At 37.5% G+C, this 19,542-nt stretch overlaps 1 protein-coding gene across 1 annotated transcript in view; it reads left to right on the forward strand.

The window, feature by feature from the left end:
• Positions 1–19,542, forward strand: part of EFCAB5 (EF-hand calcium binding domain 5) — a 177,094-nt gene that overhangs the window by 8,516 nt on the left and 149,036 nt on the right. Inside the window, exons 3-4 of the mRNA XM_042780486.1 lie at positions 459–543; positions 10,970–11,528. Of these exons, the coding sequence (XP_042636420.1) occupies positions 459–543; positions 10,970–11,528 (644 nt within the window). The remainder of the gene's footprint in view (positions 1–458; positions 544–10,969; positions 11,529–19,542) is intronic.

Below are 19,542 nucleotides of genomic sequence, written 5' to 3' on the forward strand. Positions count from 1 at the left end.
CACCATGTGTTCATAAAACAAATCTTTAAGATTTCCTCAATTAACATGAAAATGTTTTTCTTTCCAACACAAATATCAAAGGTGATTCTAATAGTTGAAGAAAACAGTAGTATTTTCAAAGGTCTGATTTCACTCTGCTGTGGTTTGAAATTACGTTTCTAGAAAGGATTGTATAATTCAAGGATCAGCACATCTGGAATGATATTTCTAGCATATTACTTTGTTAGCAGTAGGCAAGTGTGATGACATGCTGAGCTAACGCATTGTTTTGTGAATATGTTACATAGACTGAGATCACTGCTTTGCTTCTAATGCACAACATTAAATCTAACCAAAGGTAAATAGAAATGTTTGTTAACTTCTACAAAGTATTTATTTACATTCTTTAATGGGGAGAGTTGTGACTTTGAAGAAAAGCAAGTCTTTTTGAAATTGGTATTTCTTTTCTACTTTCAAAGAGTTCACAGAATGTAGTTCAAGATACCGTAACAGAGACCAGCAGCAACAATGGAGCAGGAGTAGCAACAGACATCAAAGTCCAAGGTACAGAACTAGCCTTTTCCCTACACAGTAGAATCTAAAATTATGAAGCTTTCATTGGGTGTTCTTCACAATTTTGCTTTTTAAAATGTAATCCCACAGGGATTGTAACCAATGTCACCAAACAATATGTGTATGAACTGTTGAATGTGAATATAATTTGCTGTGTAAGCTTTCACCTAAAACACAATAAAATATTCAAAAAAAAAAAAGAAAGAAAATGTAATCCCAGTGGTATTTTAAATGCAGTTTAGGAAATAGTTCAAGATTTATTTCCTTTGCCTTCTATTAATACTTTTGAGGTAACTTTCAAAATGACTGTTCATTTTGTACTTCATTAAAGGGAAAATTTAGGTAAGGGAGCCAAATGACACATAGGAGACAACCTACTAACACAAACATAAATGAAGAACCCTAGTGATTCAGGCTGCTTATTGTTCTTGGTCCCGTTTCTTCTTTTTACCCCTGTATTTGACCACACATTTATTTTGTTTGATCTAAAGCTTGACTGCTACCCCCTCCGTAAACTAAAGGCCACATAATTATGCAGATTGAAACTTTATGGGGTGAAAAAGGCAACAATTAAGTGGACTAGACATTCATCTTTTCACTACTGCTACTTCTAACTTCAGATATTTGGTAAAATCCTTTGCCAACAAAAATTCTTTACAATATTTAAAATTCAACAATTTCACTGTAAATTTCTTTCAATTCAGTTTACAAATACTGAATATTTTCTACTGTGTTTACCTGTGCTAGACTGAATTACAATAGTAATTACTTAAAGTGTTTTCCAAACTTTAAATTGTTATGTAGAAGCTCATTGTAACTTTTAGCTATTATCCAAATATTTTTTCTGTCTTTTAAACTAATTAAAGGTCATTATTTAATGTTTCATATTGTAGAACACATACACACTAGGAAGAAAACTTTCCAACACTTTCTTGTAAACATAGCATTATCTTAACAGATTCACCAACTCTTAAACAGGGTTCTTCTTGGCAAGTCTAGACTTGTTCCTTCTCCACTTTCCGCCCCCCTTTTCTACCCCCTCTGCCTTCCACCTTTGTCTTCCCTCCCATTTCCTGACTACACACTTCCTTCCCACTCCACCCTCTCCAGTTTACTTTGCCGTTACCTTAATCACATGGGTCAGGTTTATATATTAACTTTTTTATTTTAAACATACCAAACAGGTAATTTGTTATAAATGTAATTAAGTGATCACTTTAATCAGTTTGTGGCCAAATCTGCACCTACAAAACATCGTACATGTATTCAAACGTGATTTCTTGCCTTTCTAGAAAACATACCAATCAAGTGATTGTGGTCTTTCCTGTTCTTGTACTTTCAATTGCTCTTACTGCTTTTCAGTTTATGGTAGAGAAAGTGTGTTTAAGTCTATTCATCCTGTTATATGGTATGTACTGAAAACATTGCAGTTGTTTGGTGTAATACCAAATACAATGCAATGTATTTATTCAGTCCATGATCATTCACTCACTGTTAAGCCTCATATCCAGAATCCTCCTTTGTGAACATATATGTGTGTGTAAGAAGTGGCAAGAAGAACTGTCATTGCAATTTCAGCACGTCAAAGGAAGTGACTTTATCTTCGTATGTACTTGTCAAAATGAACATGATGTTACCTTCCTGGCAGCTCCCAAAATGCACTCAAATGCATGTCTTTGCATAAAATATACTGTGATTGAATATGCCATGTGAATTACTCATTTCTTTACCCTGGTAATTCTACTTTTCAAGCTATGAGCTTAACTTGCATTTTGAGAAATCTTTTTTTAAAACCATCCATTTGCTTAGCTCTATTCTTGTTACACAGCCCTAAAATTAACAAAGTTTTGTAGGAAAATGCCTTTTCGTTATAGCTATTGAATTTTAATTCCAGTAGTCTTTAGAAAGTACTTCTTTTTCTCCTTTCTTCACAGCAGTCATTCTACATTATGTACCAATGTTAAGAAATCCTGGTAATAAAGCCAAGCCAGCTGAGTTTCAGACAGAGCCTGTGTTTAGAGAGAACATCACACAGTTCTTGAGTTGTCCTGCTGGGTCAATTTTCACCAGTTTAATTAGCAGCCAGTCCCACTAACGTTATATGCCTCCTTGTGAAGAAAGAGCCTGCTAAGGCATATTATGATTTAGATTATAATTCATTCCTTTTTATGTTCTTATAGGGTTGCATTAAAGTTATATACAAGCAGTGGGCTATGCAGGAAATGATAAAAATCACTTATAAGCCTGGACCTTTCAAAATATGAATAAGGATTTTTTTTTATGTGTATGTATGTCCCTATTTATTCAGTTGAAAGCATTTACTCCCATAGTGTCTGAATAAACCAAGCCAAACTCATGCCATTGAGTTGATTCTGACTCATAGGGACCCCCATTGGGTTTCCAATGCTGTAATTCTTTATAGAAGCAGACTTCTTCGTCTTTCTTCCGCAGAGCAGCTGGTGGGTTTGAACCAGACCTTTTGGTTAGCAGCCAAATGCTTTAACCACTGTACCACCAGACCTCCTTAGTGTCTGAATAGGTATATGTATATTAGAAAGTGGACTAGTGAAGGTATGAATGTTGAGGGGAGAACTTGAAAGGCTCTTAATTGTAGGAAGAGTTTAAGAAGGCAATCCTGGAAAATAATTACATACTCATTGTCACTGATTTGGTTTCAACTCTGCCCCATAAGGTTTCCAAGGCTAGAAATCTTTATGGAAGCAGACTGCCACATCTTGCTCCACAGAACAAGTGGTGGGTTGGACCCGCCAACCTTTCTCTTAGAGCCAAGAAGTTAACCAATGCATCACCAGAACGCCTTAGTGCTTAGCATGTTGTGTTGTTGTTATGTGCCGTCGAGTCGGACCCAACTCATAGCCACCCCTGGCAATAATGAGGAATCCATAAAATGAATCAACCAATCTGTGTGTAAAAGGCTTATGAATGTTCAAGCATAGATCTGCTAAAAACAAAAACAAAAAACCTGGTACCTGTTTGAAACTACATTCAGTTGAAACTCTGATTTCATTTGCTGATAAGAAGTCTGAAATTTGTGATCCTTGAATTCAGAGGTCTTTCAGTCAAAAGACAGAGACAGAAAGTCTTGTTCAGAATTCTGATTTATTGATCCCCGCTATTGCTGTGTTCTCTTTTCTTTCCTTGGTTTTATAGCTCTCAGAGAGAAGTGTTTGACTGGAGTTGTAACCAAAAACACTTCTACTTACATTTTGAATATCAGTGGGGTCAATGCAAGCACGAGGATTATTGCTTAGCAACCTGCAATAGCCAAGCATACTAGAGGAGAATTAGCAGGCTACAACTAAGATAGAGAATGCCTTACCTCATGTGGGAGTTTACTAACGAGCCATGGCACATGGATAGATACTAAATTGCTTATGTCTGTAGCACTACCCAAGAAACAGGAGGAGGAATATCTGCCTTGGGTTATGTTGGAATCATTAAAAGCAAAGATAGGTTAGAACCTGCAGACTTGGAAGAATTTCTCTCTTTTCACACTTACTTAAAATAAAAATAAAAGCATTGTATATTAATAAGGATTGAACCTAACAGAGTGGCACCCCTCCCCCCAAAAAAAGGTTAATACATTTGCAAACCTAACTAAGAGTTGAGGGAGGGCATTAGACCCTCCTCACTTCCCCTATATCAGCATAAGAGAATTGGGCAAGGAGGAAAACAAACCTTGGGAAGAAGGCTCATATATACTATCCACTATTGGACTTAAAAAAGGAGCTGTAGTAGCACAGTGCCTAAGGCATCTGACTGCTAACCAGAAGGTTGATGGTTCAAACCCACCACCACTCTGGACAATCTACTTCCTTAAAGATTGACTGCCTCAGAAACCCAATGGGAATCACTGTGAGTCGGAATCGACTCGATGGCAGTGGGTTTGGTTTGGTTTTTATTGGACTTAAAGGATCCCTGGATGGTATAAACGGTGTATGAGAGCTTAAAATAAGAGGCACTTGGTATGTGTAACCCACCAGCCTCTCCTCGGAAGGAAGGTTGGGCAATCTACTTCCATAGTGATACTGCCTCAGAAACCCAAGGAGAGGTCGCTATGAGTCGAGTCAGACTTGACGGCACATAACAACAACAATGGTATGTGTGAACAGAGTCGTCTGAAAGCGGAGCCTTAACTCCATTTTAAAATCTTGACATGAGCCTAGAATTCATGTTGAATTTTAAAGCTGTGTTTCTTGCAGTAGTTCTTCTAACCTTGATGCTGACCCAACCTTGATGCTGACTTAACCTTGATGCTGACCCAACCTTGATGCTAACCATATACTCTAAAGGAGACATTCTTTTTTTTTCTCCTGAGGTTGGGCAGGTGCAGGATATCACAGTCTATCCCCAGAGGATCTTTGCACTACGGTCAAACAGATGCAAGAAGTCAAAGTTTATACCCAAAGGGTCTTGATGCACAGCATTATTGATAAATCTTTACAATGGACCCCCAGAAACAGATATGATGGAGAAAGCAATTTTGCTAAACAGATTACCAGAAAAATCCTGTCCTGCCACTGTCCTGTGACCATTCTGTAATAAATTGAAGGGCATAAACCCTTAACCAATCGTGCAATCGCACTTCTGTGTTTTCCACCCATTCCTGCTAAATCCCCACTTTTAGATATCCCGCCCTTGTCTCCCCTGATTGTCTTTTAGCCAATTATGATTTTGTAACTTTTTAGTTACTGCTCTAATAACAATAGTTATTTTTCCCCATTATCAAGAAAATATATTTTTCATTCTGTAAATTTGGATGTCTTCCCAGTCTGGACAGTCTCTATCCCTCAATAAACCTCTGGCTTTTACTTAAGTGAACTCCATGATGTTGCTCTGTGACAACAATTTGCACTCGACTACTGACCTGAAGATTGGCTGTTTGAACCCCCCCAGTGGCACCACAGAAGAAAGGCCTGGAGATCTACTTCTGTAAAGATTGTTTGTTAGGTGCTGTCAAGCTGGTTCTGACTCATCACAGCCCCATGCACAACAGAACAAGAAACACTGTCTGTTCCCGCACCATCCTCACAGTCCTTGTTGTGTTTGAGCCCATTGTTCCACCCACTGTGTTAATCTATCTTGTTGAAAGTCTTCCTTTTTTTTTTTTTTTTTTGTTGAACTTCTGCTTTACTAAGCATAATGTCCTCCTTCACAGACTTGCCCTTCCTGATAGCATGTCCTAAGCACATGAGAAGTCTGTGAAGATTATAGCCAAGAAAACCCTGTGGAGCAGTTCTACTCTGTTCTACAATGGGATCACACTGAGTCAGAATCTACTCTCTGGCAATGGGTTTTGTTGATGTTTGTTGTACTTAAGACATTTTGTAGATGAAATGTGGGTTTTTTCAAGGGTTTCTTCAGACTATTTCATTTTTTTCTTGGGCAGAAAGATGGATACTATCTAGACAAGATTTTAAAACTCCACAGAGCATTGGTTTTAAAACTTTTCAAAGCAGCAAAAGCTTTCATTCCTCAATGAAATCTTACAATGCTCCCCAATATATGAAAACTTGAAGCAGAGCTGTTACGGTCACAAAGGATGCAAGGATCTTAGAATCCTGTGACTTTTGAAGCTACTTCTTAGGATCCTGAGAAGCATAGTTAGGAAATCAGTGCTCCACAACAACACCTCTTAGTCTCGTTGGTGATGATATCACAACCACTCTGGAGAATAATTTAGCAATATCTCGTCAAGTTGGAATGCACACAACCCTGCAATTACAATTCTAGTTATATATCCTAGAGAAACTCTCATATATGTACACAAGGAAACGTGCAGTAATGTAGCTTTGTCTATGGTAGCAAAAAAACTGCAAACAAACCAAATGCCTATCAATGGGAGAATGGATAAAAACATTGCAGTATCATTGTCTAATGAAATATTATACAGGAGTATAAATGAATAAACTAGAGCTACATCTATGAATAGAAATGAATCTCACAGATATAATATTAAGTATAAAAAAGTTTCAGAGTACTTACACCAAAACCAAAGCAAACTCACTGCCGTTGAGTCAAACCCAACTCATAGCAACCCCTTCTTGGGTTTCTGAGGCAGTATCACTACGGAAGTAGATTGCCCAACCTTCCTTCCGAGGAATGGCTGGTGGGTTTGAACCGCCAGCCTTCTGGTTAGCAGTCAGATGCCTCAGTCCCTGCGCCACCAGAGTACATATAGTATGAAATAATTTTTATGAAATTTAAAAAGAGGGAGAACAATATTTTATTGCTTAGATTAATATATAATATAATATAAACATATTCATGGAAATGATAAACATGAAATTCAGAATAGTCTTTACCTCAGAGTGGAGGCTATATAATCAGGAGGGGTATATGGGAAGTTTTAAATACACAGATAACTTTTTTCTTATGCTAAGAGGAGATGCATGGGCATTTATCATATAATTTTTTATACCTTTTTTTCAGACCTTAAATATTTCATAGCACATAAGGTTTGAAAAAAACCAGAACGCTGCTCTAAAGTAATGGAGTCTCTGGTCTCTTGCCCTTCTATGAAGTAGTACTATTTCATTTATTTATTTGTCTGTTTGTTTGTTTGTTTGTTTAATTGTGATTTGGGTGAAAGTTTACAGAGCAAATTCACTTTCCATACTGCAGTTGACATACACTTTGTCTCATGGCATTGACCACAATTTACCCCAATGCAACAGCTCCCCTCCCACTTGTGATAGTTACCTCTTCCCTGTGTCCATCCCTCCATGCACTCCTTCCCCGTGAGCTGTCTCCCTGTCCATAAGCAGCCCTTCTTTCTCCCATGATTGTTCTCTCCAAGGAGTGTATCTACCTCAGATAAATGTTCAGAAGTAGTACTATTTGTTGAGAGCTGTAAATGATTGGGGCATATTTCAATAACAACTTTGCAGCTATATTAAAATAATAAGTATAAAAATAATTCCTAGATACATTTTTTTTCTTTTCTCCTGCATCCACAAAGTAACAGGTTCAAAAGGCATTAACAATACATAGCCCTGATACTGTTTTTGTTCAGCTGGGCTGATACATACAGTCAAATTGCCTTCTAAAAAGGCTTTGCCATTATAAGAAGATATTTGGTAAAAATTTCTAATTGGTTATTGCTCACCAGTTGCCATCAAGCTGGCCTCAACTCCGTAGAGTTTTCAACGGCTGATTATTTCGGAAGTAGACTGCAGGACTTTCTTCTGAAGCTCCTGAAGATGTACTTGAACTTCCAAACCTTTGGTTAGCCACCAAGTACATTAATCATTTGCACCACCCAGGGACTCCAATTGGCTATTGGTAGTACCTAGGGCATTGATTTATTTTTGTATTTTAATCTTGTACCTTACACTGGTTACTTGATGGGCTTTTAAAAAAAATTATGATAAAAACATGTAACATAAATTTACCATTCTAACCATGTTAAAGTGAACGATTCAGTGGCATTAAGTACATTCAAGATGTTGTATAACTATCCACACTATCTAGTTCCAGAACATTTTCATCACCCCAAACAGAAACTCCATTTGGTAAGCCTTAGAAAGCTGAAGATTTGTATCTTTCTTTAGTTCTGAGAAATTGTATCGTGTCATTTCTTTGACTATTTCCTTCCCCTCTATTCTCTTGGTTCATTCCTTCTGATACTTTTATAAGATGAATATTAAAAGTTCTTGATCTAGGCTTCATCCTTTTTAACATTTCCTTTGCCTTTTGAACTACGTTAGCTTGATCTTTTCATCTACTAGTCAGTTATTCAGTATTTTCTGATGTTCAAGGCAATCTATGGATGGTTTTATTGTAACAGTAATCTTTGTGTCATCTCCAAAGGTGCATTCTCACGTTCTCTTTCTGTCTCTGTCTCTCTCTCAATTTTTTTTTCTTGTAATGAACCTTTTACTTCAGATTGCTTTTAGATTTACAGAAAAATTATAAAGATAGTAGAGTTCTCATATATTTCACACTTAGTTTTCTCTTTTATTAATATATTGTATTAGAATGACATATTTGTCACAATTAATGAACCAATATTGATACATTATTATTAACTAAAGCCCATACTTTATTCCTGTTCCAGGATATCATACAAGGTACCATATTAATTTAGTTGTCACATCTCCTTAGGTTTCTCTTGGCTCTAACAGTTTCTCAGATTTCCTTGTTTTTTTGATGATCTTGATAGTTTTGAGGAGTACTGGCAGGTATTTTTTGTAGAATGTTCATCCCTTGGGATTTGTCTGATGTTGTTATCATAAGTAGACTGGAGTTATGGGTTTTGGGGAAGAAGACTACAGAGGTAAAGTGCCATTCTTATATCGTGTCAAGGCGCCATACTATTAACATGACATTACTGTTGTTAATCTTGATCATCTGGTTGAGATAGTATTTGTCAGGTTTTCCACTGTAAAGTTAACTCTTTTCTTCCCATTTCTATACTGTACTCTTTGGAAGAAGTCACTATGCACGATCCACACTTCAGGAGAGGGAAGTTATTTGGAATACTTCTGTATTCTACAAGGGAAGTTTGTCTATTCCCCCTATTTATTTGTTTCTTTGATGTTTGTTTATATCTGTATGGACTCATATGTATTTATTTTTTAATTGATTTTTAATCCAGTACAACTTTATTCATTTTGTTAATCCAGTCTTTCCATCTTTGGCCATTAGAAACTCTTTCAATTCCTGTGTCCTTTTGATGTATCTCAATCTATTTGTGTGTGTGTGTGTGTTTTGAGCATTTCCGTACTTTCTGGCACTGTAAGGTGTCCAGCTTCATTTTGTGTATTTCTTGCCCTAGTCTAGAATCAGGGTTTTCCAGGGAACCCTATTGTTTTTTGCTTTTGTTTTTCATGACATTCATAACATTCTTTCCTTTAGTTTATCTGCTGTGAAGATATTGATTCCAATTCTTTCAGAGCTTCCTTTCATTTGTTCTGTTAATCCTGATTCCTCAGGTGATACTAGTTACTGCATTTGTTGAATTTAGTCATAAACATAGTTTTCCCCAAATAGTGATTCTTATATATGTGCTTACATTTACATTTGAGAATTCTGTTCCTTTTTCTGTGGATACAGTTTTTGTTTTCTGTATCCTACTGTCAGTGATTGTGGACAAGGGGCAAGATGTGCATACTGTAGTCAGTAATTGGTGTGTGTGTGTGTGTGTGTGTGTTGTGTGTAGACATTATCCTGCCTGTTTAGCCAAATACCTATACTCATAGTAGTGTAGGGTTTGATGTGTCTGCTGCTTAATGTTTAGTTCAGTGGTGATGTAGGTACAGGAAAAGGCCAATCATTCCCTGCTACTTATACATCTATGTCCTTTAAGCTTGGGGTTCCTCATAGCTGCCCCCAAATTCACACTGGTTTCCTCCTTTGCCTTTTTCATTGTATAGTCATTGTTTTTTTTTTTCAGTCCATCTAATCTGATTTGCCTTCCATTTTTAGAGATTCCTAAAAAATTCTGACTGATGAATGTTCCTTTCTTGATTTCCATCACTTATTTAAAAATAAATAAACAAAAAATGAAACAAAACAGTAGATCAGGCAATCTACTTCTGTAGTGATATGGAAACCCAAGGAGGGGTCACTATGAATTGGATATGACCCCAGGGCAATGAGTTTTTCTAGGATTTTGGTAGGGAAGGAATGTAGATGTTTGTTCTCAGCCCGCCATCTTGATCTAATATCTCCACCCTGCATTTTAAAAATAAAAATATGAAAGAAGCTGGAAATAGGAGAGTGAGAAGAAATGTGTTTAAATATACCCATGTGGTAGACTCTCTTCACTGCCTACTCAGCAGATGTTTCCCCACCTTTCACCTGCCAATTGAACCTCAATTTTGTAGCAGATGGAGATCATTTGATATCAGGGAAACCAGGTCCAAACTCTGGCATCAGGGGATAAATATGATTGATCAAAACTAGTCATACTAATCCTGTTTCCCTTTATCAGTAATTGATTCAGGGGCGGGCAGGTAACTTTACTAAGGTCAATGAAATGGAAAGTCTTGGAGCAGGTATTCTGACGTCTTTTCCTCTTGGATAATAAAACAGAGTTTCAATCCTTTTTTCCTGTGAGCTGCAACAGCCATCTTGTGATCATGGGGTACAAACACTAAAAATGAATAAAGAACAATAGAAATAGGCTAGGTACTTAAATGAAATCACTGAAATCGCTGAGCTACTGAATGACTTCTGATTAAGTCAACAATAAAACCTTATGATTAAGTCACTGCTGTCTGATTTTCAGTTACTTTCAGCTGAAGGCATTCCTGTATACTGTATGAATGGATATAAAAATCTTTTTTTTCTAATAATATTCTGAAGTTTCTAGATTAAACTCTACTTCTCATTATAATGAACTATAATTTACTTTTTCTTGTCTTTATTCCTTTCTTCTTTTTTTTTCCAGAATTAAACACAGAGCCCAAACCTTCAATAAATATCTCTAAAACTACACTCACAGAGAGTATTGTTTTCAGAAAATCTGCAAAAGTGACTTTCAGTATGGATAAAACTGCAGAGAAACCAGTGCTAAACCAACCATGGAAGAAAAATCTTTTTGAAAGAGTGGAGGCAAAAGCCCAGGCAATGCAGAAGAAAATAATAGATAAAGATAATCTGAAGAAAGAACTAGAAAAAAAGACTGAGAAGAAACTCCCTAGGGATAAGTTGGCCGAAGAGTGGTTTGATACTGAAAATGCAACACTGAGTACTAAGGCATATTTGCTTGATAAACTTCTACCCACGTTAATTCCTGGAACGGAAAAAATGTTAATGCAAGTAGAAGAGAAGAAGCTTTTAGAAGAAGTTAATGCTCCAACCAAGTTTGATCCAGTTATTTTTCTAGGGGAATACTTAATGAGAAACAATCCTAATTATGTCAAATATGAAATGTCTGGTTATCAGAGGGTAATGAAAGATGTCACAGAAGATTTGAAGGTGCATGTTCCTGACACAATCTGCAACAGGTACAGTTTGTCATTGTGATGGTTACGGTTGTGGGTCAACTTGGCTGATCCATGAATCTCAGTGGTTTGGCAGTTATGCAGTGATGTAGTTTAGCAGTGATGCAGTGATGTAATTTGGCAGTTATGTAATTATGTACTCATCTTCCATGATATGTTCTGATATGATCAGCCAATAAGTTATAAGACGAGTTTCCTCAGGGGTATGACCTCCATTCAATATCTATACATGGATGTCTGACAAAGCTTTCTTACTTGCTCTGGACCCTGCATCCGGCCTATCATCATCTGGCCTCCATTTCTTGGGATACATCAGCCTCTGCAGTCTGTGAGCCGGCAGCCTGCTGTCTTATTTACCTATTTTGGATTTGTCAGCCACTGCAGCTGTGTAAGTCAGGAGAAGGCTCCAGCCTGATGCCTGACTCATGAACTTGGGACTTGCCAGCCTTTACAACTACATGTGCCATTTCTTTGAGATAAATCTCTCTCTCTCTCATATATATGTATATAATTTCACTGATTTTGCTTCTCTAGAGAACCTAGTCAAAGGCAGTCCTATTTTTCAACCTATGATTTATCTCCACCACTTGTCTGTCAGTTTGTTGTATGCAGAGTCACTATACCAAAAAGAATTGGTCACTGTTCACCTATTTCAGGAGGTGGCATATGATCAAGAATCAATGGTGATGAAGGAAGAAGTCGAAGCTGCACTGAAGGAATTGGCAAAGAGCAAGGCTCCAGGAGTTGACGAGATACCCATTGAGATGTTTCCACAAACAGTTGCTGAGCTGGAAGCACTTACTCATCTATGCCAAGAAATTTGGAAGACAGCTACCTGGCCAACTGACTGGAAGAGATTCATATTTGTACCCCTTCCAAAGAAAGGTGATCCACAGAATGTGGTAATTATCAAACAATATCATTAATGTCACATGCAAGTAAAATCTTGCTGAAGATAATTCAAAAATGGTTGCAGCAATATATTGACAGAGAACTTCCAGTAATGCAAGCTGGATTCAGAAGATGACATGGGATGAGGAATATCATTGCAATGTCAGATGGATATTGGCTGAGAGCAAAGAATACCAGAAGATGTTTATTTGTGTTTTATTGACAACACAAAATCATTCGACTGTGTGGATCATAACAAATTATGGATAACATTGAGAAGAATGAGAATTCCAGAACACTTAGTTGTGCTCATGAGGAATCTGTACATGGACCAGGAAGCTGTTGTTCAAATAGAACAAGGGGATACTGCATGGTTTAAAATCAGGAAGGGAGTGTGTCAGGTTTGTATCCTTTCACCATACTTATTCAATCTGTATGTTGAACAAATAGTGCAAGAAACTGGACTATATGAAGAACATAGCATCATGATTGGAGGAAGACTCATTAGCAACCTATGATATGCAGGCAGCACAACCTTGCTTGCTGAAAGTGAAGAAGACTTGAAGCACTTACTGATGAAGATTAAAGACTACAGTATGGACTACACCTCAACATCAAGAAAACGAAAATCCTCACAACTGAACCAATAAGTAGCATTATAATAAATAGAGAAAAGATTGATGCTGTCAAAGATTTCATATTGCTTGGTTCCACAATCAACACCAATGGAAGCAGCAGTCAAGAAGTACATCATATTGCACTGGGCAAGTCTGCCACTTTAAAGTGCTGAAGAGCAAAGATGTCTCTTTGAAGAACAAGGTGTGCCTAACCCAAGCCATGGTGTTTTTAATCGCCTCATACACATGTGAAAGCTAGACAATGAATAAGGAAGACCAAAGAAGACTTGCTGCTTTTGAGTTGTGGTGTTGACGAAGACTAATGAAAGTATCATGGACTGCTAAAATGAACAAGTCTGTCCTGGAGGAAGTGCATCTGGAATGCTCCTTGAAAGTGAGAATGGCCAGACTTCATCTCACCTACTTTGGTCTTTTTGTCAGAAGGGACCATTTCCTGGAGAAGGATATCATGCTGGTCAAGTGGAAGGTCAGTGAAAAAGGGAAACACCTTCAATGAGATGGACTGACACAGTGGCTGCAACTATGGGCTCAGCTATAGCAAGGATTGTGAGGCTGGCGCAGGACTGGGCAGCGTTTCGTTCTGTTGTACGTAGGGTTGCTGTGAGTCAGAGCTGACTTGATGGTACCTAACAACAACAGCAACATGATTTATCTCCTTACTTTGAAAAGGCAGGAGAATAATAACATAATCACACACAGAGAACTTAAAAGAAGTGATTTTATGTTTATTCAAAAATGCATTTATTGAGCTACTGCTATGAAGAACAATGAAGTATATTACATAAGTTCCTTGTATTTATGTTTTTTATTCTCTTACTAGGGCCTCAGGTATATATTTATCTGTTTATTTGCTATCTCCGTACTGGAAAGTAAGCTATATGAGAGCAGGGACTTTTATTATTATTATTTAATTTTCAGATAGGCAATATATTCACCTGGTTCAAAAGCCAAAATGTGTAGGAAGTTATACAGTGAAGAGTAACCTTCTCATTCTTGTCTTCCATATAGCCAGTACTCAGCCTCTGCTATAGGCAACTACATTCTTAGTTTTCTATAGGTCCTTCCCAGAGTTTCTGTATATATGGATAAAGAAATGCATATATAGATTCTTGGTTTTTCTACCTTTACACAAAAGCATGTGCAGTGTAGTAAATTACTTAGTATGGCTTTTCTACCCATAAGTCATTGTAAACTCTGGTGGAATGAGCAACTGAGAAGCTGATTGTAAATGTTATCCAAGTGGAGTATTTCTGTTGGGCGTGGCACAATATAATGTTCTGGGAGGTGCCCACTCTCTCTCAGGTACTTAGAGTTCTGATGCTATGATTGGCTAGTTTGACCACCCTGCAGGGCTCAAAAGGAGGCCTCCTAGAGGCAGAACTCTCTCTCTGACTGCTGGTTGAGGAAGACGTGCTGCTGAAAGAGACACGCGCCCCTGAAAGAGACAGGCGTTGCTGGGAAAGAGACGCAAGAGACACGCATTGCTGAGTGAGATACCGAGGGACCAGTGCTGCTGGGAAAGAGACTGTGAGAGACTGTTGGCCGAGGGACGGTGGGCTGGGAGAGAGACTGAGCATTTTTCTTGAACTTGAGCTGTAGCTTGGTGCTTCCCTAATAAACCCCATAATCTGTGAGTTCTGTGTGGCCACTGCAGTGAATTATCGAACCCAGGAGAGAGGTGGTGGGTGCCTTGGGAGGAACGGTTGGTGAAAGGGCTGGAGGGAGGCAGCATGTCTGGCCTTGCACTAATAGGCCTTGGGTTACTGCTGGTAATCCTGCCTTCCCCTTGTAGGGTTAGAGGAGGTCAGAACATGTGGCCTCCGTGTCGTTTTTGCAGCATGTAATGTAAGTTACAAATATTTCCCCATTTCTCACATGCCATTTATTTATATTTTGTCATGCAGAAGATTTTTTATTTCTATATACTCAGATTTATTAACTTTTATGGCTTCTGGACTTTGAATCATTGTTACACTTTAAGATTTTACAAGAATTCTCCCATGTTTTTTCCTTGACTTTTTATAGTTCTAATTTTCTTTGAAAATAATGATCCATTTGACATTTATCTTAGTGTAAGATATAATGTATGGATTATCATTTTCAGTTGAAACAGTGCATCTCAGAGTGTGGTTGCCAACAAATGGCATCATGCTCACCTGGGGTGTTTGGTTAAAAGGACAGATTTCTAGGTTTTTCCTCAGATCTTCATAATCAGAATCTCTAGGAATGCATTTAAAATGAGTTCCACAGGAAGCTCTTATGTACATTAAAGGTTCAAATGAATCATTTAGAGAAACTAAATTAGTGGACTTTTAGTACTGGTGGAATGTGCTGAGAGCATGCATGGAGCAGAATCATTAAATTTAATAAATAGCGTCAAGAACATTTCCTCTCACCATCTGTTCTTGCAAAGCAATAAATTAGATTTATATTTAGATCTATTTCCATAAAGAATACTTAAAATTTGGGAACTGGTTACAAGGCTGTTAACTGATAAATTGACAAACCCTTCCTCCTGTTTACGGATATGTAAATCTCAATTAGTACATTAAACTCAAGACATTTATCAATATCAATAATAAGAATAGTAATGGGCATACCAGGGTTCTGGTCTAGATTCTGTTGCCAATTAATGACATGACACAAGACATTTCCTGAATTGAGAGTTTGAGGGTCATTTGAGGCTTGATAAGAGTTCTGTTATCAAGCAACACCGCTATAAAAAGTCCATGAATGAGTTAAAGGAATGAAAGATGCTTTTTTTTCCTGCCTTGGTCTGAATTGTTAGGATTTGGATTTCTTCTCTATCTGGCCAAAATCCAAGATCTCTGTGTTAACAAATGGTAGTCACTATAGGCAATTTGTAGCATATTCAGAAATCCTAGGGATGCTTTACAACAGCTCCTGATGCCTTTTGATGTAAAGCTTGGATAAGCAGCTATCTTAGTAAAAAATACTTCTGCTTTTAAATTTTCTGACTAAATCATTGTTTGTGTCATTCTGAATTCATTAGAGAGTGTTGGAGACTCTGCAGGTAGTCCTCAACTTACAACAGAGTTCTGTTCCAACAACTTCATTGTAAGTCAGTTCTGACATAAGTAGAATACGTTATTTATTTATTTTTTTTAGTTTTCATTATTATCACCTTTTATTATCAATATCTCTATAAACCCAATCTTTATTTGCCTTTGGGTTGGGAAACATTACATAAAAACTTACAGATATATTTTTTAACATTGTATATAGTACATATTACTGTATTTTTACTCAAATAACATGAGCCTTCCACGTTTGCCAACCACTCCCTCCCCCCACCAGGTATTTTCATAAGTGCTGTGCTGATTTTTTTGCATCAGGGCTCCTGAAAGATACCTGAAAAAATCAAAGTGGACTTTGATTTTTACATATAATTTTGCAAAACTGTGAAGTAGGTTAGATTGTGTAATACTGCTTTACTTCCTATTTTCTTTTCTCCCAATAGCTTTTCTTTTAGTATATTTTCCTTCTGATTCTGAGTCCTTCTGTGCTTATAAAAATGTATTTCATAGATTATTACTACTTTATTGTGAATTGATTTAATGAAAAAATATATTTTAAAAAAGAGAATTACAGAGAAAGGTTACTAAAGTTAGAAATTCAGACTATTCTAGAGAACCAGGGCCTACTATATTATAAATTTCCTCTCTTTTCTCCACCAAACCTGACACACAATCTCCTAGAATAAGAATTCAAATGAACCAGGAAGTAGATCCAAGAGGCCTGATGCAAAAACTTGGATCATTTCCTGTGTGGCAGTAATAGTGATGCATATAGTTCTGGCTTCGGAATGATCCTTGATCCTTAGATCTGTTGCTTATTTCATGGTCACTAAGGAGACTATAAGGAACTCTGGTGGCACAGTGGTTAAGGCATTAGGCTGCTAACCATAAGGCTGGCAGTTTGAACCCATCAGCCATTCTGTGGGAGAAAGATGAGGCAGCTTGCTTCAGTAAAGATTTATAGCGTTGGAAACCCTGATGGGGCTGCTATGAGTGGGAATCAACTCCGTGGCAGTGTGTGGGTGGTGAATGGGGACTACTGTGAGGTATCTTTTGGGCATTTCCCCTGTGACTCTTCTTAATTAGTCTTATGAGCTAATATATTTAATCCATGAAGAGAAAGAATTACATAGAAATATTCCAAACAATTACTTTCTCTGCCACAGCCACATGAAGGAGAAAAATAAGTCAGTATAAATGCTCAAGCTTTAAGGATACACACACAAACCAAATAAAATTTGAAAGGTAGAGAAACACAGGTCTTTATGTATAATAATTATCTGCAGATCAATTCATGTGCAGTGTTCAAGTAACTTACACAGACTGTGTGACAAAAATCCGTTGTGAATGTTTCTGTCGGAATGTGGTGTCTATGAAAGGTTCTGATATTTACTTCAAAGTATTTGCTTTCTGTATTTAAAAAACAAACAAACAAACAAAAACCTCAAAGTGTTTAACGCAGCCTTACAAGATGCTAGCACTATGACTTGGCAAGAGTGAGGGACTGTTTATCCTTGATAGGGGTTTTTCTTAATTGCCAGAAGACAGTGACTTCCTAGACAGATGTCTGTCTGTCTATACTCCACACCAGCTGCCTACCCCTTTACTGAGCCAAACCCTTGTGCTTACATTATGCTAGGAAATCCCCACAGGTACTTCTCCTGATGATATTATTAATATGAATAATCTCGTCAGTCTGTATTAAAAACTAGATTTTATCAATCCAGCAAAACAGATTATGCTAAAAGAAAGTGAATAGATAAAGGAAATGCCTTTTTAGAGCATTTACATAACTGTTATACCCAATGGTATGTGATGGAACTTTATCCAAACAAGTTCTACATTTGTTCAGCCTGAAGCATAATAATAATTTATGTACCCTGACTAGTTGCATATACACCTCTAAGCCAAACTCTATTGAGTATGTGTATAGCCCATTATTAAGTACTTGGAAATTTAAGTATTTATAGATTGAGGAGTATGGTTTTCCTGGATGTTATCCTAATATTCTACCCCCCAACTTGATGTCTCTAGTCCTACCTATGTAGTATACCAACTCACTGCCATGGAGTCAATTCCGACTCATAGCAACCCTATAGGACAGGGTAGAACTACCCCCTAGGGTTTCCAAGGCCATAAATCTTTTCAGGAACAGACTGCTTCATCTCTTCTTCTGTGGAGTGGCTGGTGGATTCAAACCACTGGCCTTTTAGTAAGCTACCGAATGCCTGAACCACTGCACCACCAGAGCTCCTTCTATGGCATAAGACATTCCTAATGTTTAAGAGACTTGACTAGAATTCCTGAATTGTCTGCCATTATGCTTGACGAGGTATGGTGATTCTGGGATAGAAACACCTAAGACTATCAAAGATCTTCATAAATTCCTAAGATTTTCCAGATCATTCTCTTGATTCATTTTAAACCACCTAATAACTGATATCTTCAAGAGAAGATAGAATTTGTTTGCTCATAGAAGAAGTTCTGGCCTTCTAGTGGATAAAGACCTTACATGCAACCGAATAGATTTTTACCTCTTCTGTCCTAGCTCAGTCCTTCATCATCAAAACAGACATTTCCCAGTCTTCCAGTGGGGAATATCCTTACTTTGGTGGCCTCTAGCTTGCCCTTACTTCTCCAGAAAGGTGACTCAACTGGAACTCAATCGTCTCATTTAGAAATAGGAAATCCTCACCATCAAGGCCAGCTGCAAGACTTGGAGGCACTAGATCAGAAGTACCCAGCATGTAATGACAATGAACTCAGACCACCAAGCCCTGATTTAGTCATCCAGACCAGATAGGCTGCATTCTTTGTGAATCAATTTTATTATCTCCTATGGTCAACTTGTCAAAACTACCACCCAAATCATCTCTCCTGGAATTTAGAGTACCATCTTTCTCTGTCTAGATGATCCTTCTCCTTCCTTCTATAGTTTGTTAATTTCTCCTTGTTCTTTGAGAATGAGCCCAAGTGTCACTTCCTATGGGATACCTTCTGTCACATTGAATTGGATTATATACTCTTTTTCTGTAGTCTTAAAGCACCTGTAGGCTCATGTCAGCACACTGTTATATAACTTGATTTACTTCCTCATAATCTCTTTGAGGATAGGGACTGTTTTATTTGCACCTATATTGCCAACACGAACACAGTATTTGGCATGAGTTGGGGCTCAACAAATGTTTTTCAGATGAATGAATGAATAATTTGAAATTATTGGAGAGTTCACTCACTCAATCAGTATTTATTCTGTAACTACTGAGCTCTGGTGGCATGGTGCCTAAGACATTTGACTGCTAACCAGAAGGCTGGCGGTTCAAACTCACCAGCCACTCCTTGGAAGAAAGGTTGGGCAATCTACTTCTGTAGTGATACTGCTTCGGAAACCCAAGGAAGGGTCGCTATGAGTCAGATCCAACTCGACGGCAGTGAGGTTTTTTTTTTTTT

This window comes from Orycteropus afer, unplaced genomic scaffold, assembly GCF_000298275.1.
Source record: "Orycteropus afer afer isolate SDZICR_OR568_19922 unplaced genomic scaffold, OryAfe1.0 scaffold00042, whole genome shotgun sequence".
NCBI lineage: Eukaryota > Metazoa > Chordata > Mammalia > Tubulidentata > Orycteropodidae > Orycteropus > Orycteropus afer.